The 27,789-nt window shown below is 37.9% G+C and overlaps 3 protein-coding genes across 4 annotated transcripts; 2 read left to right on the top strand and 1 right to left on the bottom strand.

Moving 5' to 3' along the window:
• The first annotated feature begins 10,491 nt into the window (after positions 1–10,491).
• On the top strand, positions 10,492–14,274 carry LOC126714572 (ACT domain-containing protein ACR6). Of its 2 annotated transcripts, XM_050414777.1 has the most exons (8): positions 10,492–10,818; positions 11,262–11,302; positions 11,642–11,687; positions 11,920–12,034; positions 12,122–12,189; positions 12,435–13,043; positions 13,354–13,458; positions 13,546–14,274. In XM_050414777.1, the coding sequence occupies exons 4-8, from the start codon at positions 11,977–11,979 to the stop codon at positions 13,885–13,887; spliced, it is 1,182 nt and encodes a 393-aa protein (XP_050270734.1). In that variant the 5' UTR covers positions 10,492–10,818; positions 11,262–11,302; positions 11,642–11,687; positions 11,920–11,976; the 3' UTR covers positions 13,888–14,274. The 2 variants fall into 2 exon arrangements, with proteins under 2 accessions (XP_050270734.1, XP_050270732.1); XM_050414775.1 differs by lacking the exon at positions 11,262–11,302.
• A 7,177-nt stretch (positions 14,275–21,451) lies between these two features.
• On the top strand, positions 21,452–23,868 carry LOC126714571 (pentatricopeptide repeat-containing protein At5g14080). The gene is made up of 2 exons (XM_050414774.1): positions 21,452–23,161; positions 23,324–23,868. Exons 1-2 carry the CDS (start codon positions 21,508–21,510, stop codon positions 23,590–23,592), a joined length of 1,923 nt encoding a protein of 640 aa, XP_050270731.1. The 5' UTR covers positions 21,452–21,507; the 3' UTR covers positions 23,593–23,868.
• A 288-nt stretch (positions 23,869–24,156) lies between these two features.
• LOC126702126 (cation/H(+) antiporter 15-like) lies at positions 24,157–26,915 on the bottom strand. The gene is made up of 3 exons (XM_050400761.1): positions 26,673–26,915; positions 25,498–26,496; positions 24,157–25,370 (listed from the first exon to the last, which is right to left on the bottom strand). Exons 1-3 carry the CDS (start codon positions 26,913–26,915, stop codon positions 24,177–24,179), a joined length of 2,436 nt encoding a protein of 811 aa, XP_050256718.1. The 3' UTR covers positions 24,157–24,176.
• Positions 26,916–27,789: the final 874 nt, after the last annotated feature.

The raw sequence follows: 27,789 nt of genomic DNA, 5'->3' as shown, positions 1-27,789 counted from the left end.
CTTAGTTTGTGAGATTCAGACAACCCCTTGATTCTGTTAGAAAGGATTTTGAAGTTACCTTTATAGGAAACCACAGTGGTAGTCTGCTTTAGCCTAGTGAGTGCTTCCATTGGATCATCATAGGCTGAGGTACCAAAAGGGGTCTGCAAAGCTCTAATAAAGACCTCCTAGCTAGCAAAGCCACCTGCTTGTTCAGCATCTTGAAACCAAATTAGAGCTTCCCTATCAAGGTGATAAGAAGCCATGATTACCTTCTGATGTTCAGTTGTACTATGGTATGAAAAGAGCTGGTTGGTCTTATAGATCCAACAAGTTGGATCTACACCATGAAACCGAGGAAATTCCAACTTCAAGTTCTTGATGGTACACACTAAAGAAGACTTTAAGTTGTTGGCATTCCCAATTTGAAGAGCTTGTGACCCATTAATGGGAGAATTAAGTCGCTTTTCTTCATTTTCAGCTATTCTCTGCATAAACGAGTTAAGGGTTTGCAATTGTTTCTAAATTTCTTGTAAGGTCTGTTCATGGCAGTCAAGGACCTTAGACATCGTTGTAATTTTCTCAGTATTCTGGGAATTAGATTGTGTTTCAATCATGGTGGTGAATTGGGATCAACAAGGCTCTGATACCAATGTTAAGATTTAGGAAGTAAGGGAATTGAATGGTAGATCACTTCGAGGGGATTTAGGCCTCCATGGACAGAGTATGAGAAGAAATGTAGAGAGAGAGAGAGAGAGAGAGAGAGAGAGAGAGAGAGATATTCACTTTGATGTTATTATTCAATGAATGAATCTATAACCACCCATACTCATCTTATACATCAAGTCTCTAACTAACCAACCAACTATATCCAACTGACAGTAACTACCGAACTACCTTCAGATATGATGTGCACACTCACATGTAGCCACTTGCACACTTACATGCACACCCCATCATCAGTACACGCACACCCCTGCATCAATACATGCATACCCCTGCACACACACACACATACACACATATTCCTAAATACACTTATACAATAGAGATGCCTAACATAGTCTGCTGTGCTTGATTTCTCAACGGAGTCAAGTCCAAGAAGGGAACCACCTTTCAATGTGGGCAATCTCACTAGGACCTCCTGCCACAGAAATTGCCCACTTTGAGATAATGAGCCTAGATGGCTTTTCCTCAAATTCCTTAATCCCTACTAGAGAGTAGGCTTTTAGAGGGAGAGAAAGGGACAGTTTATTGGTGCATGCCTACTATCACACTCTTGCTCGTTCTCCGTTTTCCCTCTTATCTTTCACTCTTTTTATTACTTCTTTTTCTCTTTTTTATTTATTTATATCTTGTGTTTTTCTTCCCCTTTTCTCTGTTATCCTCTGTTCTCCCTTTGTTCTACCTCTTCTGTGCACAATTAAGGCTATTTTTTATACTACTTGCCATGATGGGTTTTCATTGTTTTGCTCATTAACCGCTTTTGTCCTGGTATAGGTGTCATTCCCAGGATACCCATTAGTCTATCAGTTGCCCAGCCATCACCACTTACCTGTACTGGCTGTGCCACATCCCATTCCCAGACAAAAGAGTTTCATTTTGTTTTCTTGCTCACCGTGGCATTCCCATTCGGATAAAGGTGTGCATTCTCTCTTACTATCCCCTATGGCATGCACCTAGTGATTTCAGCTTATCTTTCCCTCTTTTGGGTGGCATGTCATCCCAGCAAGACATTTTCCCTAAAAGAGCTTGAGCAGAAATCCCAGAATAGGCTTTCCCCTTTCTCCCCACTGCTAGACCATACCCTCTCTTACCTCTAACCCATAACCTACCACTCCTATATTGGTTGGGTACAAGTAGGTGGTGCCTAAGCCTTGTGTGTGCTCCACTTCCATTTGTGTCCATCGCTTATCTGTTGTTCATGCGTTTGCCATGACCTGAGGACTTGTCTGCACGTTCTGCTACTCGTTCTTAACCTGTTGTGGCGTGGATGAGTCTCTGGGCTTTCATTCTTTATGTCTTACTTCTTTCTTGGGTTGGGTCATGCTTGGTTGTGGGTCTTTCCTTCTTTAATCCATCCCTTAACCTCTTTGCGGGTCAATTGACACTCTTGCCATGCCACCCTGTTGTTCCTATCATGTTATTATTTGACTTGTGCTTGCTGGGTCTCTTTTGGGCCTGATTTATGCTTTCCTTCTGCTCAATTCTAGTAGCCCAATATTATCATTGGACTCATACTTATGCTGTTTTAGGCTTCCTTGACCCATTTCATCGCTTTCGAGCTCCCTTGGCCCATTTTATTCTTTTGGGCATCCTCGGCCCGTTTCATTTCCTTGGGCATCTCCGACCCATTCCAATCCTTCATTCTCATGGGCTTTTGCTAAGTCTTTTGGGCTTCCCTGGCCCCAGTTACCATATCATTTACTTTCAGGGCTTATGGGCTTTTCCACCAACCCTTATTTACTTAATTCCTTCTTTTGGGCTCCTTCGGCTCATTCTTGCTTACTTTCCATTTCTCATAATGCTCATGAGTTTGCTACTTCTTTTTTCGGATTTCTCTGGGCCCGTTTGTTTTCTTTAAGGCCTTTTTGCTATTTTACAGGACTATAGTCCATTATTCCTGTCATTCGGGTTTAATGGTTTTCTTCTCAATTTGCTAATTCTTCTTCTTTATTCCCTCCATATTGTTGAGTTTTTTCCTATATATTATTGGGCCTCCTTGTCAAAGTGGGCATCAAACATGTTGCTATGACACTATGACAGGTATCAGTGACCCTTTTACTATTGTGGCTAGCGTTATTATGGGAATTCAGCAGAAGCAACCAGAGTTTAGAATGAGAATATATGGTATAACTGTGACATGTGAAGCGGCAAGGGAATTGGCCAGCGCATGCCTTAGATAAAGAAAAATTCTAATATGCTTAGGCTCGCATTGACTCGGGGAAATTTTTCTTTTTCTTAATGAAAGTTAAGATCTTTTTGTAAAAAAAGAATAATAATAATTATGTCGGCACCATTTGAAAGGACAACCAATAATACTGGCATCAGTTCTAATGTTTTAATATAATTAAAAAAATTCTAGCAAAATAAAAAGAAAAATAAAAAGTAGTATATAACTTCAACCTTAAAAGTGTCAAGTTGGCAGATTCGTTGAAGGGTACATTCTATCTGACCCTCAAAAATCTTGTTGGAGAAGCAAAGAAATTAATACACGAGATTTGGATTTGTGTCACTATCAACGTCGTTAATTAAGCACGGTTGATCCAGTTTTGACCTCTACGTGTGTTCCTTATCGCAATACATTGCATGTAATAAAACGTCATCAATAATTTTTTATAATATCACCTAATATTCTCAAACAAAATTATATATTAAAAAAATCGCAAACATTTAATAAATTTTCTTATTAGATCATTTTAAAACAACTCCTATTTTTATATGTTTTACTCAAACATCTTCTTATAATTTAATTTATTAATGTAACAAGTTTTGATATGTGAAAAACTTTTATCAACAATGAACGTAATGTTAGATTATCATTAAATTATTATCATAATAAGTTGTCAAAATATATTTATAATATATTTAGTTTGAAAAGAAGTTTAATCGTAAAGAGCCTTAGAACTAATTAAGGAACTAAGTGATACTACATAGTTCTTCTCATGAGGAGAGTTTAGATTCAAATTAAATTTCTTTTCATTTTGTTTAATCAAAACTCTCTCTCTCTCTCTCTCTCTCTCTCACCGGTAAATATATGTTTGAATTTTTTTTTTTTTTTTTTTGAGGAAGATGTTTGAAAATTATTGATGGACTCGTACATCAATAATGGAATAAGATAAGGTTCTTTAATTAATTAATTAGAGGATTTTTATTCCACATATCAAATCAGAAAAATCCGTCTCTCTTTTTCTTTTTTCTTTTTTTTAATCTTTGGCAGGTAGAATCTATCCAAATTGACAGTAGGAGATAATTAATCCCAGGATTTCTCTTCATTAATCTAATTGAGCATAAAAAAATGAAAATGAAAATCTGAATCTAATTTTAAAGTTAATTGAGCATAAAATATCTACTACAAATTAAAAAAAGTGCAATAGTCCCAATCACAATTCAACGCACAACCTTTTCAACTTGGACAATGCATTATATTCCAAAATGAAGGTTAATAGGACCCACATTTTGTTCCATCCTTTAGGGGGCCCTCCCCACCCCCAATGGGCGGCTCAGCTCTTTTATATCAATTATCAAATCCAAAATATCCTAAAAGTCTTCCCTTTATAGTATGTATTTTGCTAAGGTGTGCTCTTAATATATACAATAATTAATTATTTTTGAAAATATTTTTTCGAAAACTGAAAAAATATTGATAAGTGTACTCTTAAGATATACAATAATTAATTATTTTTGAGAATATTTTCTTATAAATTAAAAAATATTGACAATTTTTTTCAATTTTCGAAAAAATGTTTCCAACTGGACCCTTATTATACATAACCCACCCTCCAAATTAATTCCCCAGCTCTTTAAGCGCATTACACGTGACCAAATTAACAGCTGGATTATGCTCCTTTTCTATGTTAGCCACGTGGCAAATACTTAGCATTCATGTTTGGATAACGTGGGGGGTTGGGTTGGATCACTGTGCGAAGATTATGCGTAAACTGTGCTCATATAGTCATATGCTTGCTGCCGTAAATGACAAAGACAACGAGATGCGCAAGAGAGATAGAGAGAATAGTTGTAATTCACTAATTCTTTGCTTTAATATAGTTACTAACTTACTATATTGTCTGTGAATTGTGATTCACGTTATCTGAAAAATCATTTTACTTTGATTTTTGGTATGCATGAAATTCTCTTTACCCAATTCTTAGGTTATGTTTCAACGTGACTTCTCAATCTTCACTTGCCTATTTTTAAACCCAAATTTCAGACATGAAAGTGCTTAATTTTTTCATCAACTATCTATAATAATTCCATATGTAAGTGTTGACATTCAATCACAAGATGAAATTCAAACATATTGTGAAAATGAGTATTGATTTGTGAGTGTTTATAGCAAATTATTTCTTATATAAATATATATATATATATATTTAAATCACTAATTCTTTGCTTTAATATAGTATCTATAATGTTTGTCTGAGAGTACTAGTCACATACTTATAGGTATACAAGATCCACGTTATCTAAAAAATCATTTAACTTTGATTTCTAATATGCATGAAATTCTCTTTATCCAGCTCTTAAACTATGTTTCAACGTGACTTTAAGCTTCACTTGCTTATTTTTAGGCCTAAATTCTTCAATTTTTTCATCAACTATCTATGGTAAATTCCATATATAAGTGCTGAAGGTTCACATTCAATCACAAAATGAAATTCAAACATATTGTAATAATGAGTATGGATTTGTGCGTGTTTATAGCAAACTGTTTCTTAAATATATATTTTTAAATCACTGCAATATATATGACCTTTTATCAAATTAGCTATCCCCCTTCTCACCCATATAATACAAATAAAAGATTATCCACTAGGACCACAGCAAAACACATGGCAAGCTACTACCTACTAGTATGTTTTAAAAGTCCAATTTCCATATATAGTTGATGTGGATTTTCATGTTAACAGGTGCAGCGTGCAGTGCTTTATCCTTAAATCTATGAAGATGAGTTTGAGTTTTATGCATGTGATATATGTTTTGTTGTTTGGAAAACTCCACGTTTATGGTTTCTATATCACTCTTGTAGGTGTTATTATCCGTATTACCATGGGAATAAAGATAAGGTATACATATCCTATATATATATAGTATGGGATGTGTTGCTGTACTGAGCCTACTGACTACCAAGTGAAGGTGATGGGTCACATCAGTTTCCGTTGAAAATCAGTGTATCAACTATCAGACAGGCTAGTGTCAGGCTGGCACGCAGCACGCGTACTTTTTTTCTTAAATATGTTTTTCATCCTTAATTTTTAGGAGTATTTTCTTTTTGATCCTAAAAATTTTAATATTTCATTTTATTCCTTAATCTTTTAAAGGGTATTTCATTTTCGTTCTTATCACCATTTGGTTCACAAAATTTGCTTGGAGCCCAAAAATGTTTAGAGCTCAAAGCTCCAACCTGCAAGTCTGCAACAACTGGAAGACGATGTTTGTTATTGTCGTGCATTACATATTATGAGACACATGTCATTTTTCTATTGATAGTTAAAGCCAAACTTTTTCCAAAAATAAATTAATGTTCTTTCGTTTCTTTCATATTCCTCCACTTTCTTAACAAACAAACACTAGGGGTGTGTTTTGTAGAGTGGATTTTAGGGAGAATGAAAAAAAAAAAAATATGAGAGAAAATTAGGAGAGAAATTTTTTTGGAAGGTGTTTGATTGAAAAAGGAGGATGGTAAAGAGATAGTGGGGTCCAGGTGTTTTCTTCTTAGACCCACCAGAAAATTTTCTTCCCAAATTGGGGAGAAAACTAGTGGATTTTATTCTGGACCAAAATGCCCCTGAGTTTGCTGTGCACAATTCAAAACAACTTTCTTCTTTTGCTGCTTTTTTTTTTTTTTTTTGGGTTTACTTTTAGGCCTCATTGGGTTTACTTTTAGGTCTTATTTGCTACGCAAATTCAAACACATGTTTTCAGTTTTTAAACAATATTACAAGTATTTTCGCACACTTTTTCACCCACACATATTTTCAAAAAAACTGAAAACTGTTGTTTAAATATACATACCAAACAGACCCTTAATTTTTTTTTTTTAATCTTTTTCTTACCTATACGATTTCAATTAGTAGCTACTATAGTGTTTTTCATTTGTTTGTTCGTGGAATCAATTGGTCCTGGTGTTTTTTTTTGGTTTGTTTATGTTAACGTGTTTTTAAAATAACAATAAAAAAAAAAAAAAAAAAAAAAAAAAAACAGTGGGTTAAGTTTTTCGTTTAAAAAAAAAAAAAAAAAAAAACATCAACAGTAGCTTCTTTTTTTTTTTTTTTTTTTTCTTTTTGATAACTGGTTTCTTTTTTTTTTCTTTTTCTTTTTGATAACTAGCTTCTCTTTTTTCTTTTTTTGAATTCAATGATTGCTTGAACCTCTAATTGAAATATATATATATATATATATATAATATAATATAATAGAAAAATAAAAAATTTATTATTTAATGATTAAAAAAATTATTTATTATATTATGTAATAGGGCATAGAAGTAAATTTATACAAACTATATTTTCTATCTTCTCATTTATCTTCTCAACCAAAAAAAAAAGTTTTCTACCCTCCCACTTTTCTACTCCTCCAACCAAGTACACACGAAGGAAAACTTAATCTTTTCTATCCTCTCAATTTTCCATCCTTCCACTAATTTTCTATCTTCATACTTTTCCACTCTTCCAACCAAACGGACCCTAAAAGAAAGTAATTCAATGTCAGATCAAACACATCTCCCAACTACAGAAGCCAAATCCATTACTAAAAAAATCTAACACAAGCAAATCCAACTTCTCCCATCCCTAGTACCCTCAGCCCAATGCCTCACTAGCCCACCCATATCTAACTTTCACACTAGTGTCGTCAACCTCAACCTTGAGGACTCCTCTATCTACTCCTGAGTTCCCAAATGTCCATCTCCAATACTTTTTTATTATCTAAGATAGAATTCTACTTAGCCTAATCTAAATGTATATGTATGTAAATCTCATTTTTTGGAGACTTGAACTCTGGCCCTTCCCTCCACACACCTCATAAATATTTATACTTGTGAAATGACCATTGTATCAATGGTGCATGGTGGTGTCCATCTCCAATACTTGATTCATGACAAATTTTTCCTCCTTACCAATCGCTCCCTTAATGGTGTAGCATAAAATATGGGAGTTAATTTTTATATAAAATTTGAAATTTTAGAAGTTTAGGCTTTTTATTTTCTTGATTTGAGATATTCTTATAGATTTCGTAGTTAAATTTGGCTCCTCATATGGTAGGGTATTAATTATGACCAATTTAAGAATATTTTTAATTGTAAAATAGGTTTTCTAAAGCCTTTAAAGTTTAAATAAACTTGCAATATAAAAGAAAAAAAAATGATGTTATCTTTATTTCTAATAGATTTCAGAGTTATTTCACATGGATTCAATGTGACTATAATGACTTTAAGGATTTGCATATATGTAAAACAAGATCTAGCCTTTCACGCTCTTAATTCCTTGGTAATCGGTATTAGAGTTTGTTAGCATTGTATGGTGCAAACCCTTTGGGTGGCGAATCAAGCTAATGGTGTGCAGATAATTGTTGGATTTAAGGAGATTCGTGACATGCTCATCAAACTAGTTTTGAATTGTGGTAACAATAGGGATAGCTTTGGGCGCAACGCATGGTTTAGGGAGTACGCCTCTGTCGAGTGGACCGGGGTGGAGAAACAAGGAGTCGCCACCTAGTTTTATGTTCTAGGAACTATAAGTATAGCACCCTTATGTGGAATGACTGATCTCACTACTAGAGTATGGGTTCGGAGTTTAGGTACAATTTTGGGAAGGTGTTAGGCACCTAAAACCGCCTGACCCATGGGTCGGCTTCCACTCATTATGTCTTACGTCTTAATCTCATTAAAGGAACGTTCAACATTGTATTCTATACTCTCACACACATACTAACATGCATCTAACAATTAACATGGCATCAAACATCCCAAAACCTAACATTCACCTATCATGCTTATCAACTAAACCTAGCATACATCTATCATGGTGTCTAATCCAAGGAAACAACAAATCAAGGCAACAAGTATGCATGGTAGAAACACAAACATGGCAAAATTCAAATAAACATGTGATTACATCAAGAACAAATCATCCAAGCAAACATTTTTATACTCATTATCAAACATATACCCAATGCATATCCATGTGAATGCATGACTTACCTCTCTTATCTTACTGTATCTCAGCACCTATGCATCATAAATGGACATATGAATGCATGTTCATGGCATCAAAGCAAGAAAAGAAAAGAAAACCCTAATCTAGCACATCAAAGGAAAACAAACAATTCAAATAGAGGAACAGAGACTTAAAAAACATCAAAAGGAACCCACAGAGGCATATGGTGTAAAAGAGATGAAGAAACAGAAGTTGAAAACATAAATTAAGGTTTCTGGGCACGAATATGCGTGCGCATACATAGGCCTGCATACCCAGGTCAGTTGTATGCGTACACATACTTCAAGCCTGCGTGCGCTTGCAAAAAACATGCATACGCAGACTTAGTCAAGAACCCTAACCCAGAACATAAAACAATGAAGAAACTTAAAACGAAGAAATTAACAACCTAACATGCTTTAAAACATAAAGACCAACTAAAACTAAGCTTAACAAACAAGTTAATGGGACTCCAACCTCAACATACCAGTGATATAAAACAAACAAAGAAACAAAAGAAGGGCATTGTATGATAGAATTATGATTGATGAACTTGAGAGGATATTGCCTAAATACAGCAATAATTACCTTCACATTAAATAGATGTTCTCACCTAACCGTGGTTACATTTATTATTTAATAATCGATCTAAATAATGTTGCAAACCCAATAATTCACTCATTCCCTAAAAGGTGGAAGAGACACCCATGGAACAAGTATCTTTTGATTTCTACCACTAGATCCCACTACTGAAGGGAGAGCTAACTAATATAAATAGGACTCTTCTCCCCCTAAGAAAGGGATCTAAAAATAAAAAGAATAGTAGTATGGGAGAGTGAAACTATAGTCCTTTGTATGAACCTACATCTTGGCAAGTCCGAAGAAGATAATAAGAACAAATTCCTTTTTATTTTCTTCTAAAAAAAAAACTCCTTTTTATTCCATATTATTGCACTTCAATATTCTTTAGTCTGATTATCAATCTAATTCTCCCATTGTAGACTTTCATTCAACCCCACATTAAAATTTACCAACTAGCTTTATTAATAACTTAATCGTTTTAAATAAAAAATATGTATTGTAATTTGTAAAGGTTATTATTTATATTTTTTTAAAGACAGATGGCGGGGATATTTGAGCAATGTTGAGAAAGGCAGTTAAGCATATAATTGACGTGGGCAGAAAACCAGTTGGTCACGCTGGAATTGCCGCCAAGATTGCCGGCAAACCTCCGACCAAAACTGCACGTGACACGTATGATTGCCACGTCACCCCCAAACCATCACGTGCTCTCTCTCTCTCTCTCTCTCTCTCTCAAAAAAGTTTCAAAGCCCCACGCACCGTACGGACACCCCCAATAATAAAATGAGTTAATTTATAACTTAAAAAAAATCAAACACTGCCACACATATCCAAACAAGTCAAAACACTTAACTGCCCGGGGCAGCGGGAGCGTGTAACCGCTTCAACTGTCCAATGAAAATCCGCCACGTCAACTCCAATAGTACCACCTTAATATTCTGTCTGTGGGCAAACTAACTTATGGCTTAGACTTATATTACACACAAAGTAGAAACTGTGAGTTAGTTCGTTTCACTGTGTTTTTTTTTCCTTTTCTTTTTCTTACTTTACTTTTTTATTAAAATTGTAGTATGTACTTTTCGTTCCTCTTCTTCTCAAGTCTCTCTCTCTCTCTCTCTCTCTCTCTCTCTCTATCTGATTTTTCCTTGGTTGTTGGAGGAGGCATGATTGGAATTTGGATGTGTATGTGAATATCAGTTTGTATAGTACTACTATTATTGTTCTTGAAATCTTTCTACTTTGAAAGTCTTTGTGTTGGTTTGTCGGAATTGAGAGAAAATTTTGGAAGAGAAATGGATGATGAATATGCTAAGCTTATCAGGAGGATGAACCCTCCAAGGTATGTTGCAAAATTTTGCTATGAATTTAACTTTCTTTTGGGTGTTTGGAGGAGGTTGGTTTTTATGGTTATGTGCTTTGATTGATTTTTTTTTTTAATTTTGGTATAAGGGATGTGATTTTTTTCCTTTGGCTTCAAGTTTTAGTTTCTTAAAAACAGTTGTGGTTGTAATAGGAAGAATTTACTTTTGAGTTCTGCACAAGTTATCCTTTTTTTTTTCCTTCTTTGTATGAATTTTTGTTTGGTTTTTTAGAAAGCAGAGGAAACAAAAGAAAAGAGAAAACTGAAGCCTTTTATCTTTAAATAAAACTATCTAACCATTTTAATTATGTATTTTACAATCACTTGGTGATGGGTTTTCAATTTTCTGAGGAAGTGTACAGCATATCTTCAATTACTTTTAATATCTTTCCCTTTTTATGTTGTTTCCTTCATGTTTTCAGCAATCAGATAGGTCTTCCTGATTCTTGCTCTTCTTAATTAAGTGAGCTTATGGTTTTCTTTTAAAATTTAAGCTATTTTGACTTCTTTTCCTTTTGATGTTTTGTACTTGTTTTTCTCTTCTTTTACTGACCTTTTTACTGATTACATACAGATTTCAAGAGTTTGACTTGTATTAACTGAATTAGTATTCATAAATATCTTGTTCTCTACTTTTTCTCATTACTATGTTTATTGATGGTGCCAAGGTTCTGATTCTGAGTCAATGCTGAACACAGATTTTGTTTAAATTTACCATCTTTAGAAAACTTTTGGTTACTCCCATACGATTTTCTTGTTTTTTGGCTACTCCTTCATCTGATTTGCCTCTTGTTCTTTGCAGAGTTGTGATTGACAACAATTCTTGTGAGGGTGCCACTGTTATTCAGGTAAGGCTTGTCCTCTCTCTTTTTATGCTTCCCAAAATTTGCTTGAACTATATGTATATGTAAATATTGGAGAGATTACTGGGGTCCTCAAATTTTGTTAATCTTGTGAAGAAAATGATATGTTAAGGCATTATATTAGGGCTTTAAAGAGTAGGTGTTATTTAATCCCTGTAAATACGCTGACTTTGCTAAGTAAACTCAAATAGGATTTTTTTTATTTTTTATTATTTAGGTTGACAGTGTAAACAAACATGGGATTCTCCTGGAAGTTGTCCAAGTGCTTACGGATATGAACCTTATAATAACAAAGGCATACATCTCATGTGACGCGGGATGGTTCATGGATGGTACTGATTCTAATTCAACTGCCAGAATTTTAATTGAATTTAGAGCTTTTGACTATTTCTCATCTTTGTTTCTAATTGTTGTTTCAGTGTTTAACGTGATTGACTACGATGGGAACAAAATCAGAGATAAGGAAGTCATCGATTATATTCAAAGGGTAGGAACTATAATATGAATGCTGTTTGTCTTTAAATATTCTTCTCAATTACATAGTTTCTGTTTCTTAAAAATAAGAAATAAAGAACTCAACATAATGAGTGTTGTATTAGGCCCGTATCTCTTTGTTTCCTTTTCTCTGCGGGAAGAGAAAGGGGTTTGGGGGTTGATAAAGTTTGTCTTGTGATGAAGTAAATTTTTTTTTTAAAAGCTTGTCATTTCTGAAGTTGTTTCTCAATTTTGCAGAGGCTTGAAAGTAATGCCAGCTTCTCACCCTCCTTGAGAGACTCTGTTGGGGTAATGCCTTCTGAAGAGCATACCTCAATAGAACTCAGTGGTACTGACAGGCCTGGCTTATTGTCTGAAGTGTGTGCGGTTCTCACAGACCTTCACTGTAGTGTGGTGAATGCTGAGATATGGACACACAATGCAAGGGCTGCAGCTGTAGTTAATGTCACAGATGATTCCACTGGGTGTGCAATCAAAGATCCAAAACGTCTCTCAACAATTAAGGAATTGCTTTGCAATGTCCTCAAAGGAAACGATGACTTGAAGACAGCAAATATGACACTCTCACCCCCTGGAGTTACAAACAGGGAGAGAAGGTTACATCAGATTATGTTTGCTGACAGGGACTACGAAAGAGTTGAAGTAGACAGACTTGGGGGACTTGAGAACAAGAAATCAAGACCTCATGTAACTGTGTTGGATTGCAGCCAGAAAGATTACACAGTGATTACTATGAGGTCAAAAGATCGGCCAAAACTGTTGTTTGACATCATTTGCACTTTGACGGACATGCAGTACGTAGTTTTCCATGGAATGGTCAACACAGGGAGGATGGAAGCTTATCAGGTGAGATAAATTCCAGTAAAGCTGATGTTAGAAAATATAATTGACCCTTTTGGTTGATAAGACCATTATGTATCCCATGAGGCATATGCATTGGTCAACAAAGAGATTGACAAGTGAAGTCACACTGATTTGGAAGTTGAAAAGTCATGAAAGCTAATTCAGATTTCATGAACTTATGACTATTTTAAACCTTATGCTGACCTTGTGTTACATTTCAATTTGCTACTTTTTTGTGTTCTGGGGTTAGGGATATATTTTCTTGATATTATCTTTACGATTTGATCTAAATTGAATATTCCTGATTCTGCAGGAATTTTATATTCGACATGTTGACGGCCTTCCTATAAGTTCAGAAGCTGAGAGAGAACGCGTTGTACAGTGTCTTGAAGCGGCCATTGAAAGACGGGCATATGAGGTATGGTAGACTTCAAATGGATGAACTTCAATAAAATCTGGTGTACTTGCTATGATATATACTAAGATATGTTGCTTGGTCATGCAGGGACTGGAGCTTGAATTGTGCACTGAAGACCGGGTTGGTCTCCTCTCTGATATCACCAGAATTTTCCGTGAAAACAGTTTATGCATTAAAAGAGCTGAAATTTCAACAAAAGTTGGACAGGTCAAAGACACTTTCTATGTCACAGATGTGACTGGCAACCCTGTTGACCCCAAGATTATCGATGCACTTCGCAGACAGATTGGCCAGAGTGTGCTCAAGGTTAAACATAATTCAAGTATTTCACCAAAGCCTCCTCAAGAAACTACAATGGGATTCTTATTTGGAAATTTGTTTAAAGCTCGAAATTTCCAAAGTTTCAAATTGGTCAGATCCTACTCTTAATATCTTCCTGTATATTCTCAGAAGTCAGAAGTATAAACTGTACAGAGATATTAGAAAATCGTTACTCTGAAGAATGCATAGGGATGAAAAAAACATGTAAGTAGGAACCTCCCTTTCCTCGTGCACATAGGGTTAATGTTATGTGTTGATGTACTACAGAAGAAACCCAGAAGCCACTTTATACTGTGAATAGTACTGGTGGGGTTTGTATATGCTTATGTCCTGTAAGTAGGTTATGTACAGTGTGATGTTACATTGATTGTACAGAGATATGGAAGCTGTATAGATATAATTGAGCTCAATCAAAAAGTTATGTAAAAATCTTAGTGTTTCTTGTCCTTTTGCAGCATTGTATTAAATTGAGTGGATATTATTTTGTGGGGTCTAGTCTTGATCATTTATAATTCTTTCAAACCCAAAACCTATGAAGTATCAGGAAGATTTTATTTGCTTGTAAAGATAGTAAAATTGGAGGAGGTGGCTATCTGCTCGGTCAACATTATGCGGAGTGATGTTAGGGATACCATAAATTTTACTATATAAGTTTTACAAAGTAATATGTTATTACTCAAGAAATAAGACATTTATTTATTATGTGTTGAAATATTTTCAAATAAATTCTTTATCATGTTAGTATGTAAATCTTTTGTAGTAAAATTCATTTATTTAAGAGTAACGTTGTAACTTGCAAGACCATTCTGTGAAGAGTTTTGTAACTTAATTAGTTTTGTAACTTAATTATATCTCTTGAAGATTCAAATCTCCTCTATTGTAACTATTAAATTGTTAAAAACAAATCCCGCAAAACAACTCCATTCTGTGTGCCTTTCAGCATTGTGTTTAAGTTGTGCTTGGATTGGTGAAAGTGTGAAACTGTTGGCAATCCTATTGGGCGAGGGCATAGGTGGAGCCAGGGGAATACCATTTCATTTGGCCTTGACCGGTTGACCCCTCTCTCGGTCAAAAAGACAAAACCCCCCTCTCCCACAAAACCAATTCCATTTTCCCTTACATGGAGCCGCCTAAAGTCTTACCATGAACCAATTGTATCTATCATTGGGCCAATATACAGGTTCGATTAAGATGTGTTGCTTAACGTAACATTAAAAAGATTCTTGAAAAGCCAATAGCTTGTAACTTAATTGATTAACACTATCCGATGTTTTTAATGGAAAAATCTAAGGTTTAAATTCCTTTACTTTCAACTATGGATATAAATAAAAAAAATAGAAAAAGAAAAAAAAGAATCACCTATAAACTTAAAAATAAAACATAAATTACTTTTATCATTGGATGCAATATATACATAAATATATATATATATATATATATATATATATATATATATATTAAAAGCAATCAAAGACATATCTGTCTGAGCATCACATAGTTTCGGTAGTCTATTTGTATAATATTTATTAAAAGGTATAGTTTTGGTAGCTTTTATTTTAAATGTGTAACAAAAAGTTAAAAACTAACTTAAAAAATAAATAAAAATAAATTTGTTAATATTTAAATAAAATAAAAAAAGAGACAAAAAGCAAAAGGCTAAAAACCAAAAGCTTTTGACAAACAGACAAATAATGCATTTTGTGGGGTCATTGGCCCAGATCATACAATTGGGCTTTGGGCCTAGGGTCCTAGCCGAGGATAAGGGGCCGTCCGAGGATGGGTAAGTATAGTCAAGGAGCCCCATGCTAATGGATAAGGAAGACAATATTGAATATAATGGCCTAGGAGTTTGTGCCGAGGATGAATTTGTCCTCGGCTAGTAAAGGCCGAGGTCCGTAAAGGATGCCTGCCATCTAGAGGTGCGATCCATGAAGTTCTAGAAATATGGATAAGCCTTGTAGGAATAGAAGACAAAGAAGAATCCCAAAATATCTTGGGAAAAGCTACTGTCACCGCATTGAATGCACCCCATCTAACTCCCTGGCCACATTAATGAGGAAGTGACCACTACACAGTATTATTGCAGCCTTACAACCACCCCAGAAGACTTCTAGAGGGGGCTGATGGGACAAGTATCGGGATAAACCATCATCTATTCATGTGTAGGGTAGGGATGAAGGAAGATAGGTAGTATAAATAAGAGTAGAGACCCCAGAGATCGAGGGGGAGGGGGAGAAGAGAAAGCACTGTAGCAATCTCAAGAACTCCTGGATCCATTCTCATTCGATATTTATTAGAACAAAACTCCTCGGATTAGGCCAAAAATAAACTTTCTATGATAAACTTAGTTCATCTCTGTTTGATTGTCATGAACACCATATTAACTGTTATCCATGCACTAAAGCCTAGCTCTTTGACCCACTCTCTACAAATTTATTGTACTGGGCTGCAAAACATGTCCCTACAATTGGCGCCGTCTGTGGGGAGAGCTTGTGTGATAGCGAGTGCAACAGTCAACTATGGTGGGTTCAGGTCCTCACCAGGCAGAGTCCACGGCGTCCCAACGTGAAAATCCTTTCGCCAACCTTGAGCGTAGGAGGAATCGAGAGGGCAGCGTGCATACTACGCATACAAGCAAAAGCCACTCTCGAGTTGGAAGTCACATCTCTGAGGAGCGACATAGAGTCTGGGACCCGTGGCGGTGAGATGGTTCAACGACCTAAGAGCAAATTCCATAGACTCCTTCAAGGGGCTCCCCTCGGGGCTGAGCCTTATAAGGCACCCGAGAAAACTGGTTAAACAGAACCTTAGTCATGCCTGTGGTCCTCTGACCAGATGCTAAGGGGAAATTAACACGCACTGACATCTTTAGAAGCAGTTAAACAGAGCCTTAGCTATGTCGGGTCCCTCAGACCTCCTGCTAAGAAGAGCCTTAGCTATGTCGGGTCCCTCAGACCTCCTGCTAAGAAGAACCTTAGCTATGTCGGATCCCCTCGGATCTCCTGCTAAGTGTTACATAGAGCCTTAGCTATGTCGGGTCCCTCAGACCTCCTGCTAAGAAGAGCCTTAGCTATGTCGGGTCCCTCAGACCTCCTGTTAAGAAGAACCTTAGCTATGTCGGATCCCCTCGGATCTCCTGCTAAGCGTTATACAGAGCCTTAGCTATGTCGGGTCCCTCAGACCTCCTGCTAAGAAGAGCCTTAGCTATGTCGGGTCCCTCAGACCTTCTGCTAAGAAGAACCTTAGCTATGTCGGATCCCCTCGGATCTCCTGCTAAGCGTTACACAGAGCCTTAGCTATGTCGGGTCCCTCAGACCTCCTGCTAAGAAGAGCCTTAGCTATGTCGGGTCCCTCAGACCTCCTGCTAAGAAGAACCTTAGCTATGTCGGATCCCCTCGGATCTCCTGCTAAGCGTTATACAGAGCCTTAGCTATGTCGGGTCCCTCGGACCTCCTGCTAAGAAGAACCTTAGCTATGTCGGATCCCCTCGGATCTCCTGCTAAGCGTTATACAGAGCCTTAGCTATGTCGGGTCCCTCAGACCTCCTGCTAAGAAGAGCCTTAGCTATGTCGGATCCCCTCGGATCTCCTGCTAAGCGTTATGCAGAGCCTTAGCTATGTCGGGTCCCTCGGACCTCCTGCTAGGAAGAACCTTAGCTATGTCGGATCCCCTCGGATCTCCTGCTAAGCGTTATACAGAGCATTAGCTATGTCGGGTCCCTCAGACCTCCTGCTAAGAAGAGCCTTAGCTATGTCGGGTCCCTCGGACCTCCTGCTAAGAAGAGCCTTAGCTATGTCGGATCCCCTCGGATCTCCTGCAAAGCTTTACACAGAGCCTTAGCTATGTCGGGTCCCTCAGACCTCCTGCTAAGAAGAGCCTTAGCTATGTCGGGTCCCTCAGACCTCCTGCTAAGAAGAACCTTAGCTATGTCGGATCCCCTCGGATCTCCTGCTAAGCGTTATACAGAGCCTTAGCTATGTCGGGTCCCTCAGACCTCCTGCTAAGAAGAGCCTTAGCTATGTCGGATCCCCTCGGATCTCCTGCTAAGCGTTATGCAGAGCCTTAGCTATGTCGGGTCCCTCAGACCTCCTGCTAAGAAGAGCCTTAGCTATGTCGGGTCCCTCAGACCTCCTGCTAAGAAGAACCTTAGCTATGTCGGATCCCCTCGGATCTCCTGCTAAGCGTTATACAGAGCCTTAGCTATGTCGGGTCCCTCAGACCTCCTGCTAAGAAGAGCCTTAGCTATGTCGGATCCCCTCGGATCTCCTGCTAAGCGTTATGCAGAGCCTTAGCTATGTCGGGTCCCTCAGACCTCCTGCTAAGAAGAACCTTAGCTATGTCGGATCCCCTCGGATCTCCTGCTAAGCGTTATACAGAGCCTTAGCTATGTCGGGTCCCTCAGACCTCCTGCTAAGAAGAGCCTTAGCTATGTCGGGTCCCTCAGACCTCCTGCTGAGAAGAACCTTAGCTATGTCGGATCCCCTCGGATCTCCTGCTAAGCGTTATACAGAGCCTTAGCTATGTCGGGTCCCTCAGACCTCCTGCTAAGAAGAGCCTTAGCTATGTCGGGTCCCTCAGACCTCCTGCTAAGAAGAACCTTAGCTATGTCGGATCCCCTCGAATCTCCTGCTAAGCGTTACACAGAGCCTTAGCTATGTCGGGTCCCTCAGACCTCCTGCTAAGAAGAGCCTTAGCTATGTCGGGTCCCTCAGACCTCCTGCTAAGAAGAGCCTTAGCTATGTCGGGTCCCTCAGACCTCCTGCTAAGAAGAACCTTAGCTATGTCGGATCCCCTCGAATCTCCTGCTAAGCGTTACACAGAGCCTTAGCTATGTCGGGTCCCTCAGACCTCCTGCTAAGAAGAGCCTTAGCTATGTCGGGTCCCTCAGACCTCCTGCTAAGAAGAGCCTTAGCTATGTCGGATCCCCTCGGATCTCCTGCTAAGCGTTATACAGAGCATTAGCTATGTCGGGTCCCTCAGACCTCCTGCTAAGAAGAGCCTTAGCTATGTCGGGTCCCTTAGGCCTCCTGCTAAGAAGAGCCTTAGCTATGTCGGATCCCCTCGGATCTCCTGCTAAGCTTTACACAGAGCCTTAGCTATGTCGGGTCCCTCAGACCTCCTGCTAAGAAGAGCCTTTGCTATGTCGGGTCCCTCAGACCTCCTGCTAAGAAGAACCTTAGCTATGTCGGATCCCCTCGGATCTCCTGCTAAGCGTTATACAGAGCCTTAGCTATGTCGGGTCCCTCAGACCTCCTGCTAAGAAGAGCCTTAGCTATGTCGGATCCCCTCGGATCTCCTGCTAAGCGTTATGCAGAGTCTTAGCTATGTCGGGTCCCTCAGACCTCCTGCTAAGAAGAGCCTTAGCTATGTCGGGTCCCTCAGACCTCCTGCTAAGAAGAACCTTAGCTATGTCGGATCCCCTCGGATCTCCTGCTAAGCGTTATACAGAGCCTTAGCTATGTCGGGTCCCTCAGACCTCCTGCTAAGAAGAGCCTTAGCTATGTCGGGTCCCTCAGACCTCCTGCTAAGAAGAGCCTTAGCTATGTCGGGTCCCTCAGACCTTCTGCTAAGAAGAACCTTAGCTATGTCGGATCCCCTCGGATCTCCTGCTAAGCGTTACACAGAGCCTTAGCTATGTCGGGTCCCTCAGACCTCCTACTAAGTGTTAAGTAGAACCTTAGCCATGCATGAGTCCTCGGACCACATGCTTTGGGAAAATTAACACACATAGCATCTTTCTATAAGTGTCAAGACAGACCCAAATTTATAACCAACTCCTCACATTGGTAGCTCTGATAGGAGCAATTGACAGTACAAATATGGGGTGCGTGAAACGGCACTCCCTCGGGTGTAAATCAAAGGATCAAAGTAGAATTTACTTTTAAGAATTCAAAACCCCACCTTTTTCCTCGGATGAGAGGAAAAAACTGGAGTTTTGAGGGGCTATTGTGGGGTCATTGGCCCAGATCATACAATTGGGCTTTGGGCCTAGGGTCCTAGCCGAGGATAAGGGGCCGTCCGAGGATGGGTAAGTATAGTCAAGGAGCCCCATGCTAATGGATAAGGAAGACAATATTGAATATAATGGCCTAGGAGTTTGTGCCGAGGATGAATTTGTCCTCGGCTAGTAAAGGCCAAGGTCCGTAAAGGATGCCTGCCATCTAGAGGTGCGATCCATGAAGTTCTAGAAATATGGATAAGCCTTGTAGGAATAGAAGACAAAGAAGAATCCCAAAATATCTTGGGAAAAGCTACTGTCACCGCATTGAATGCACCCCATCTAACTCCCTGGCCACATTAATGAGGAAGTGACCACTACACAGTATTATTGCAGCCTTACAACCACCCCAGAAGACTTCTAGAGGGGGCTGATGGGACAAGTATCGGGATAAACCATCATCTATTCATGTGTAGGGTAGGGATGAAGGAAGATAGGTAGTATAAATAAGAGTAGAGACCCCAGAGATCGAGGGGGAGGGGGAGAAGAGAAAGCACTGTAGCAATCTCAAGAACTCCTGGATCCATTCTCATTCGATATTTATTAGAACAAAACTCCTCGGATTGGGCCAAAAATAAACTTTCTATGATAAACTTAGTTCATCTCTGTTTGATTGTCATGAACACCATATTAACTGTTATCCATGCACTAAAGCCTAGCTCTTTGACCCACTTTCTACAAATTTATTGTACTGGGCTGCAAAACATGTCCCTACACATTTTTATAAGTATATTATCATAATTTTTTATTCTTCTACAATTAATTATTATTATTTTCTTTAGTTTAATTTTAAAAAACCAAAATTTGTTTTTAATATTTAGATTGATTTCGAATTTAATCCTTTATCAAATATATTTATTTTTTTATACCTTTTAATTATAATAATATATACCTATAATTATAAAGAAACTTTAGCATAATAATAAGTCACAATTAAAGTCTAAAGAACTCATATCAAGTTACATTTTGTGAATCATCTTGTGATTGTTTTAGAAGAAAACTATGTTACTATCCCAGAGACCGTATTCAAATAATTTATCTATAAAATCACGTTAATCATTTATCATAAATTTTCACAAACTATTTAATCTATAAAACTGTTTTGTGCGTAACAAAGATTTTTTATTTATTTTATATTATAAAATTATTTTAGGAATTTTTTTATTGAAAAATGAAAAGAAAAAAAGTAATCTTTTTAACAACTTTTTCAATTCCTTATAAAATGTTTCTTAAAATAAATAATTGATGGATGCCTGGATTTTTGTTTTTTTAACCCAACATTTGACCATAAAATAGAGAGATAGAATTCTCTCTTTTAAACTAAATTTAGGAAAAATAATAGGTCGATATTTTCACCACTTACAACTTACGGTAAATTTTTTTTATCTCTACGATAGAATTCTCTCTTTTAAACTGAATTTAGGAAAAATAATAGGTCGATATTTTCACTACTCATAACTCACGGTAAATTTTTTTTTATCCCTATATTGAGTGTGCGTTTGGCTTCTAATTAAAAAGACAGTTTATTTTACTATTCAGTTTATTTTTATTATTATTTATAAATTTCGCTGTACTTTTTAATACCATTCATAGATCCCATTAGACTATTTTAATTAACTTCCAGTAAAAAAGTTTCAATTTCATCCAAATAAGTTAATCAAACAGACCCTGAATTGAGCCAGTCTCATACTCTCACTCTCTGTCTCACTCTCACAAATGCACGCAGAGTCATGAAACGTTGTGCAACAGAGTTAGCAACTCGAATAAGCCGAGCTCTGATCTCCGCCTCAAACCACACGAAACCACCTCGTACATGGACTTCTTCGCTGGAGCAGACTCTGCACCAACTCGGTTGCCGCGACTCGCTCACCCCACCACTTGTCTCCCGAGTCATCGACCCGTTCCTCCTCACCCACCACTCACTCGCTCTCGGCTTCTTCAACTGGGCCTCTCAGCAACCCGGTTTCTCCCACAATTCCCTCACCTACCAATCCATCCTCAAGTCTCTCTCTCTTTCCCGCCAGTTCAGTGCCATTGACACTCTCTTTAAGCAAGTCAGAGCTCACAAGATTAATCTTAGTTCTTCCGTTTATGCTTCCCTCATTGCTTCTTTGATCGTGGGGAAGAAGACCCAGAATGCTTTTTTGGTTTTTAGTGAAGTCAGCGCTGAAATTCGAGAACTTGGGCCTGATATATGTAACTCTCTTTTGGCTGCTCTTGCTTCTGATGGGTATTTCGAATATGCGGATAAGGTGTTTGAGGAAATGCTTCTTAGAGGTGTTTCTTTGAGCACTCTTGGGTTTGGCGTGTTTATATGGAGGTTTAGTAGAAATGCTGAGGTGGGTAGAGTTTTAAGCATGTTGGATGAGGTTAGGAGAGGTAGTTCGGAGATTAATGGGTCGGTTATAGCAGTTTTGATCGTTCATGGGTTTTGTCAGGCTTCAAGGATGTCAGAGGCTTATTGGGTATTGGATGAGCTGAGAGGAAGGGGATGCAAACCTGATTTTATGGCGTATTGGATTGTCGCGGAAGGATTTCGGGCCATGGGGAGTGTGCCTGATACAGAGAAGGTTTTGAAAAAGAAGAGAAGGCTAGGAGTAGCTCCAAGGGCTAATGATTATAGAGAGTTTATATTTGCTCTAGTTTCAGAGAGACGGATTTGTGAAGCAAAAGAATTGGGAGAAGTGATTGTTGGTGGAAGTTTCCCGATTGAGGATGACGTGCTTAATGTGTTGATAGGATCAGTTTCAGCATTTGATACTGGTTCTGCAATCATGTTTTTTAAGTTCTTGGTTGGAAAAGAGAGATTTCCTACACTTCTGACTTTGAGCAATTTAAGTAGGAATCTATGTAAGCATGGAAAGACTGATGAACTGTTAGAAGTTTTCCAGTTTCTGTCATCTCATGACTACTTCAAAGATTTGGAGAGTTACAATGTCATGGTTTCATTTTTGTGCAAGGCTGGGAGAGTGAAAGAAGCCTATGGGGTTCTTCAGGAAATGAAGAAGAAAGGATGGGGCCCAGATGTCTCATCTTATAACTCTCTCATGGAAGCATGCTGTAGGGAAGATCTACTGCGTCCTGCTAAAAGGCTGTGGGATGAGATGTTTGCAAGTGGATGTGGTGGGAATTTGAAAACATACAACATTCTAATTCAGAAATTCTCAGAAATAGGTCAAATTGAGGAGTCTCAAAGGCTCTTTCACCACATGTTGGAGAAAGGCGTGGTACCCAATGCTACAACTTACACGTCCCTCCTAAGAGGGCTCTGTCAAGAAACAAAGTTAGAAGCTGCCTTTGAAGTCTTCAATAAGTCTGTTAAACAGGATATGGTTCTTGCACAAACCATATTGAGTACATTTATACTATATTTATGTATAGAAGGTATGTTCTTTACGCTCAAAAACATGTTCCTTGGACAACATTACATAGTAAAGCTATTTTTCTTTTCCCCTTCAAATTCACCTGGAAAAATGTTTAGGTTTTTGATTCTATGTAATGTCACTCTATTTGGAAATTACTAGCTGTGTGTTTATGTTCATGCAGGTCATTTTCTAGCTGCTTCTAAGTTGCTCTGTAGTCTCACTTGTGATATAGAACATTCAGGCTCCCATGTAATTTTACTAAAATGTTTAGCTGATGCTAGAGCGGTTCCAATTGCCATTGAGCACATTGAACAGGTTCAAAAGGCCTCACCTTCAACATTGCAAGTTATATTTAATGAACTTTTGGCATCACTTTCTTCGTGCTCAAAACCGGAGGCAATTTTACAGTTGCTTCAAGCAATACAGGAGATGTCTAATTTCCAGCAATAATGGTACTTGGAAGAGTATGATGTGCAGCAGATAACTCTCTTAATGTTACGCTGGGAAGCACTAACACCTCATTTGGGTTGCCGTGTCTGTGTCTAACACATATTGGACACCGGACACTTATGGGACAGGGTCGGGGTGTATTTTGATTTTTGAATTTTGTTATAGTATTATTCATTATTGCTCTTAAATTGATATATGTTTAGTTAACATTATATGTAAAATAAATGCTTGACAATATATAAAAAAAATATAAATATTTAATAATTAATTAATATACACTAGCTGTGTCGTGTACTAATTTTTCATAAATTGTCATATCGCTGTATTGTACTCATATTCGCATGTCCGTGCTTCCTAGGCTAGCAAATTAGTGTCATTCTATGGAATTCTGAGTGAAAATTTTGGCTCTGGGTATGATCATAAAGCATAGCCATTACTGTTGCTTTGTTCAATCTTATGGCAGTGCACTGTATGTCATTTTCCGAAAAGTATTGTTAAGAGTGCATGGAGAGAGTCCAAGAAGAAATGTGAAGAGACCTATCAATATCATGTACAGTACTAAAATACAAATTTATAGATGAACGCTACACATTTATTCTACGAATCGGCATATCTTCTGCATCAGCCTCTACTAAATATTTGTCTCTAAAAAATCCCATGTTATAGTCATTGCCATCATGTACTGCGTTTTGTTGTTGTGCCACCAAGATTGCGGTGTTGCCCAAAAATTCTGCTGAAGCCAATACCTCACCAATTGTTCCCAACTCTGAGGGTTCAGCAAAATCCTCAAGTCCCAATAGGAGACGCGATCGACGATCATGTTGTCTTCCCACCAGTATAAGTTCATATTTGTTCTCCATGGATCGAATCACAGAAATGGTCCCTGTCCCATCTGTCACCACCTCCTCAACGTACATGACCTGATAGTTTTCTGCCATACGGTGTTTAAACTCATTCATCACCTCGCTGTCGTACCTCTTCTCCTCCTCATTGTCACCGACAACACTTCCATTAGCAAGGAATCGAATCACTACCAAGTTGATGCTTGGATGTCCAGCCATCCGTGCCCCTATAGCTAGTGCCTCTCGATCATCAGCTCCACCAAAGAAGAGAACAGCAACACGATATGAAAACCAGGTTGCTAATAGAGGCCTTGAGGTTATCTGGACACCACGGTCAACAAGGACTGCAACTGAGCAAGGTGCCTTATCAAGGACATTACGGTTCATGATCCTAATGGCCTTTTTGTTCGCCATTGCACCATTGTTCTTATAGAAAGGAACTATAATAAGGGAAGTCCTTTTGTTAAGTGCAATTGAGCACACATCGTCATGCATGGTTTTATAATAAGAAATTGCTGTAAAGGGGAAAACCGTGACAAATCCATGGCTGTTCTTCTCATAGTATCTGAAGGCATTGACAATGTATCTTGAGGGATCGGCTTTGGAAGAGGGTCTTTTGGTCAGCTTGTGGGGGATGACAGTGGAGTTTGAATGGCCGACAAGCTCAAGGAGGTGGAGTAAGTAGATGGAGAGAGGGCTTCTTTTGCTTGGATTCAAGGCCTCAAGGAGGTTGATTATGGTTGGAACATTTTCTTGGTCATGTACGCAGGCTAGAACCCGGAGTTCAGAGTTTGGTCTAGAGTGCATCACAGTTCTTCTGCTATAGACCTGGTACCTTTTTGAAGGATCATAAAGGAACTTGATCAAAGGTGTGATGACCCCCATTACAACCACCATGTATATGCACATTACCACATAAGACTCATAGTCTATTGCCTGCACAATCAGAGAACACCACCAGATTCTCAAACAGGTTCAATAAGGAGATGTATTATTACAGATAGCAGTCATCAGCAAATGGGCAATTAGAAATTGTAAAAATAAGATGAAATTTGATTCATACCTTACTGCTCTTGATCATTTTAAATATGACGAGCTCAAGTATACCTTGGGCATTCATGACAAGTCCCAGTGCCATAGCGTCCTTTTTTGGCATGTGGCAGTAAAAAGAAGTCAGAAAGGCTCCCAGAAACTTGCCTAGGGCTCCGATGAGTGCGATGAATTGCACTGTCAAATATTTTTTGAAGTTGACGGAAAAAATATTAAGAAGCAAGCCATTTTTGACAAAGTAGAGTGGCATAAACACCCAGCAGGTGAGGTGATCAAGCTTCTCAGCCATTGTTGTCCCTACTGGTGGCCCTGATGGAGTAACAATCCCAAGAACAAAAGGGCCAAAGTAAGCATTTAAACCAATAGCCTGACAACAAAACCCACTCACTAAGATCGCTAAAAGCAGGGCAACGATGTAGCTTTCTTTCAATGGCTCCCCCAGTGGATTTCGACATATCATCCATAAAATTGTAGGGCGAATAAAAAAAACAGTGATAACTACAACAGCAATACCGGTAGAAATTGTTGTTATCATTTTGTAATTGTCACCAGTTGTATGATGCGACAGAACAGTGTAGGTTATCACACAAAAACTGAAAATGCTACTAGTCATAGAGGAAGCTAATGCAATTCTACCAAACTCAGAATTTATAATCTTGAGCTCAGTGAGGAAATGAGCAATCACTGGGAAGGCAATAATAGATTCTGCTTGTGATACTATTGGGAGTGAGTAGTTTGTCTTTGGCTCTAAATTTGTGAAATTTATCAAGACAGATGAAAAGGTGTAGGTTAGGAGCATTGGTAGTGCCACTGAAAAAAATCCAAGAGCACAAGACTTCCTGTTAAATTTCTTTAGCATCCATGGATCCATTTGCAGTCCGACGAGGAAAAATAAGAACATGAATCCAAAAGAAGTTATCATATCAATCACTATGAAGCCTCTGAGAGGAAATATGTTTCTTGCAAACCACGTAATTCGGCTTAGAAACGATGGACCTAGGACTATACCACCCTGATAATAAATAATATAAAGCAATCAGTAAAAAACAATATAACATTGCATGCATGAGCTATCTTATTTAAGTTTTCATTGTGATATCCTTATCATTTTGTAATGAGAAAAAACAAAAAAAAAAAAAAAAAAAAAAAGAGTTTGGAAACAATGGTTTTGTAGGGAGAAAAGCTTACTAGGATTTGTGAGACCACGGTGGGTTGGTTGAAAGGCTTGAGGAGTAAATTCATGAGTAGTATGACTCCAGAGGCAAGAAATATTTGAAGCAGTAATAGAGGAAATGAGTAATGCAGAGGATTGGAGTTGAAGAAGATACCATCTGAATGGGTCATCCATGCTGCTTTGCATAAGGATGTGAAATTGTCAAGCGGGTCGAGAGCTTTGGTGGTGGCATAGAGGGAAATGTCATCAGGCTCCATAGCATTAAATTTTATGGTGGAATGGATCCTAGCGTCACGGTTGGCTTGGAAGTTTTTCTTGGGAATTTCCAAGGCCGTGACACTTGCTAGTAGGTGGCTCTGACCTTTCACACTAGAATAGAAGAAGAGGAAGAAAGGATATGATACATGAAGAAAAAGAGATTTGAGGTTTTAAAAGAAAAGACTAGGTCAGCGAAAATACTGGACACTGTCAAAATAACATTACCTGTCGTTCCTCCAGAAAAAAAAATAACATTAACTGTTTATCTGGAATTGGTTAATATTAGTCAACCCAAAAAACATAGGACCTTCTGTAATTCATGCCACTCCATTTTGACGTCACACCACTTGGTCTCCAGGTGGTTGTAACACATCCTAACCCAATTTATTCAGCTAAATTTGCACATGGTTTTTTCTTTTTCTTTTTTTTTTCAAGTCTTTCACTATTTTTAACCCAAGGCTGTGTTTAACTCAACATAAAATATTCTTTGTCAATAGGAAAATAGTTTTAAGTGTTTGGTTGTGTTCCTAAAAATATTATAGAAAACATATTTTCTATTTTTTTATTTTTTATTTTTAATCTCCCAAGCACATTATATAATAAAAAAGTAAAATTTTAGATTAAAAAAAATTGTGATCGAGGTTGCCGATGGCAGTGGTTGGCCACCAGAGATCAGGGATATTAGTGGAGGGTGGTGGTTGGGTAGCAGATAGTGGGGGTAAGGGTGGAGGTGCAGTTGATGAATTGGGTGAGGCAGAAAATGGTTTACTGCCATAAATGCCCTTATTTTACAGGCAACTATAAAACAATTTCAAGTTGACTAATTTTTTCAGTCATCCCAATTCCCAAACACTTGTAAATGCAATCATAAAA

Source organism: Quercus robur, chromosome 2 (genome assembly GCF_932294415.1).
Source record: "Quercus robur chromosome 2, dhQueRobu3.1, whole genome shotgun sequence".
Classification (NCBI taxonomy): Eukaryota; Viridiplantae; Streptophyta; class Magnoliopsida; order Fagales; family Fagaceae; genus Quercus; species Quercus robur.
The sequence above is the reverse complement of the archived record's forward strand: the minus strand, read 5'-3'. Positions and strand labels throughout refer to the sequence as shown.

What these genes read in the sequence shown, in the direction of transcription:
- LOC126714572 (XM_050414775.1), top strand. Translation starts at nt 10,772, where the DNA reads ATGGATGATGAATATGCTAAGCTTATCAGGAGGATGAACCCTCCAAG. An exon ending in AGGAGGATGAACCCTCCAAG is followed by an intron (nt 10,819 to 11,641) that starts GTATGTTGCAAA and finishes TGTTCTTTGCAG; the next exon opens with AGTTGTGATTGACAACAATT. An exon ending in CGCGGGATGGTTCATGGATG is followed by an intron (nt 12,035 to 12,121) that starts GTACTGATTCTA and finishes TTGTTGTTTCAG; the next exon opens with TGTTTAACGTGATTGACTAC.
- LOC126714571 (XM_050414774.1), top strand. Translation starts at nt 21,508, where the DNA reads ATGAAACGTTGTGCAACAGAGTTAGCAACTCGAATAAGCCGAGCTCTG. An exon ending in ACTATATTTATGTATAGAAG is followed by an intron (nt 23,162 to 23,323) that starts GTATGTTCTTTA and finishes ATGTTCATGCAG; the next exon opens with GTCATTTTCTAGCTGCTTCT.
- LOC126702126 (XM_050400761.1), bottom strand. Translation starts at nt 26,915, where the DNA reads ATGGAGCCTGATGACATTTCCCTCTATGCCACCACCAAAGCTCTCGAC. An exon ending in CCGTGGTCTCACAAATCCTA is followed by an intron (nt 26,497 to 26,672) that starts GTAAGCTTTTCT and finishes ATTTATTATCAG; the next exon opens with GGTGGTATAGTCCTAGGTCC. An exon ending in AAATGATCAAGAGCAGTAAG is followed by an intron (nt 25,371 to 25,497) that starts GTATGAATCAAA and finishes CTGATTGTGCAG; the next exon opens with GCAATAGACTATGAGTCTTA.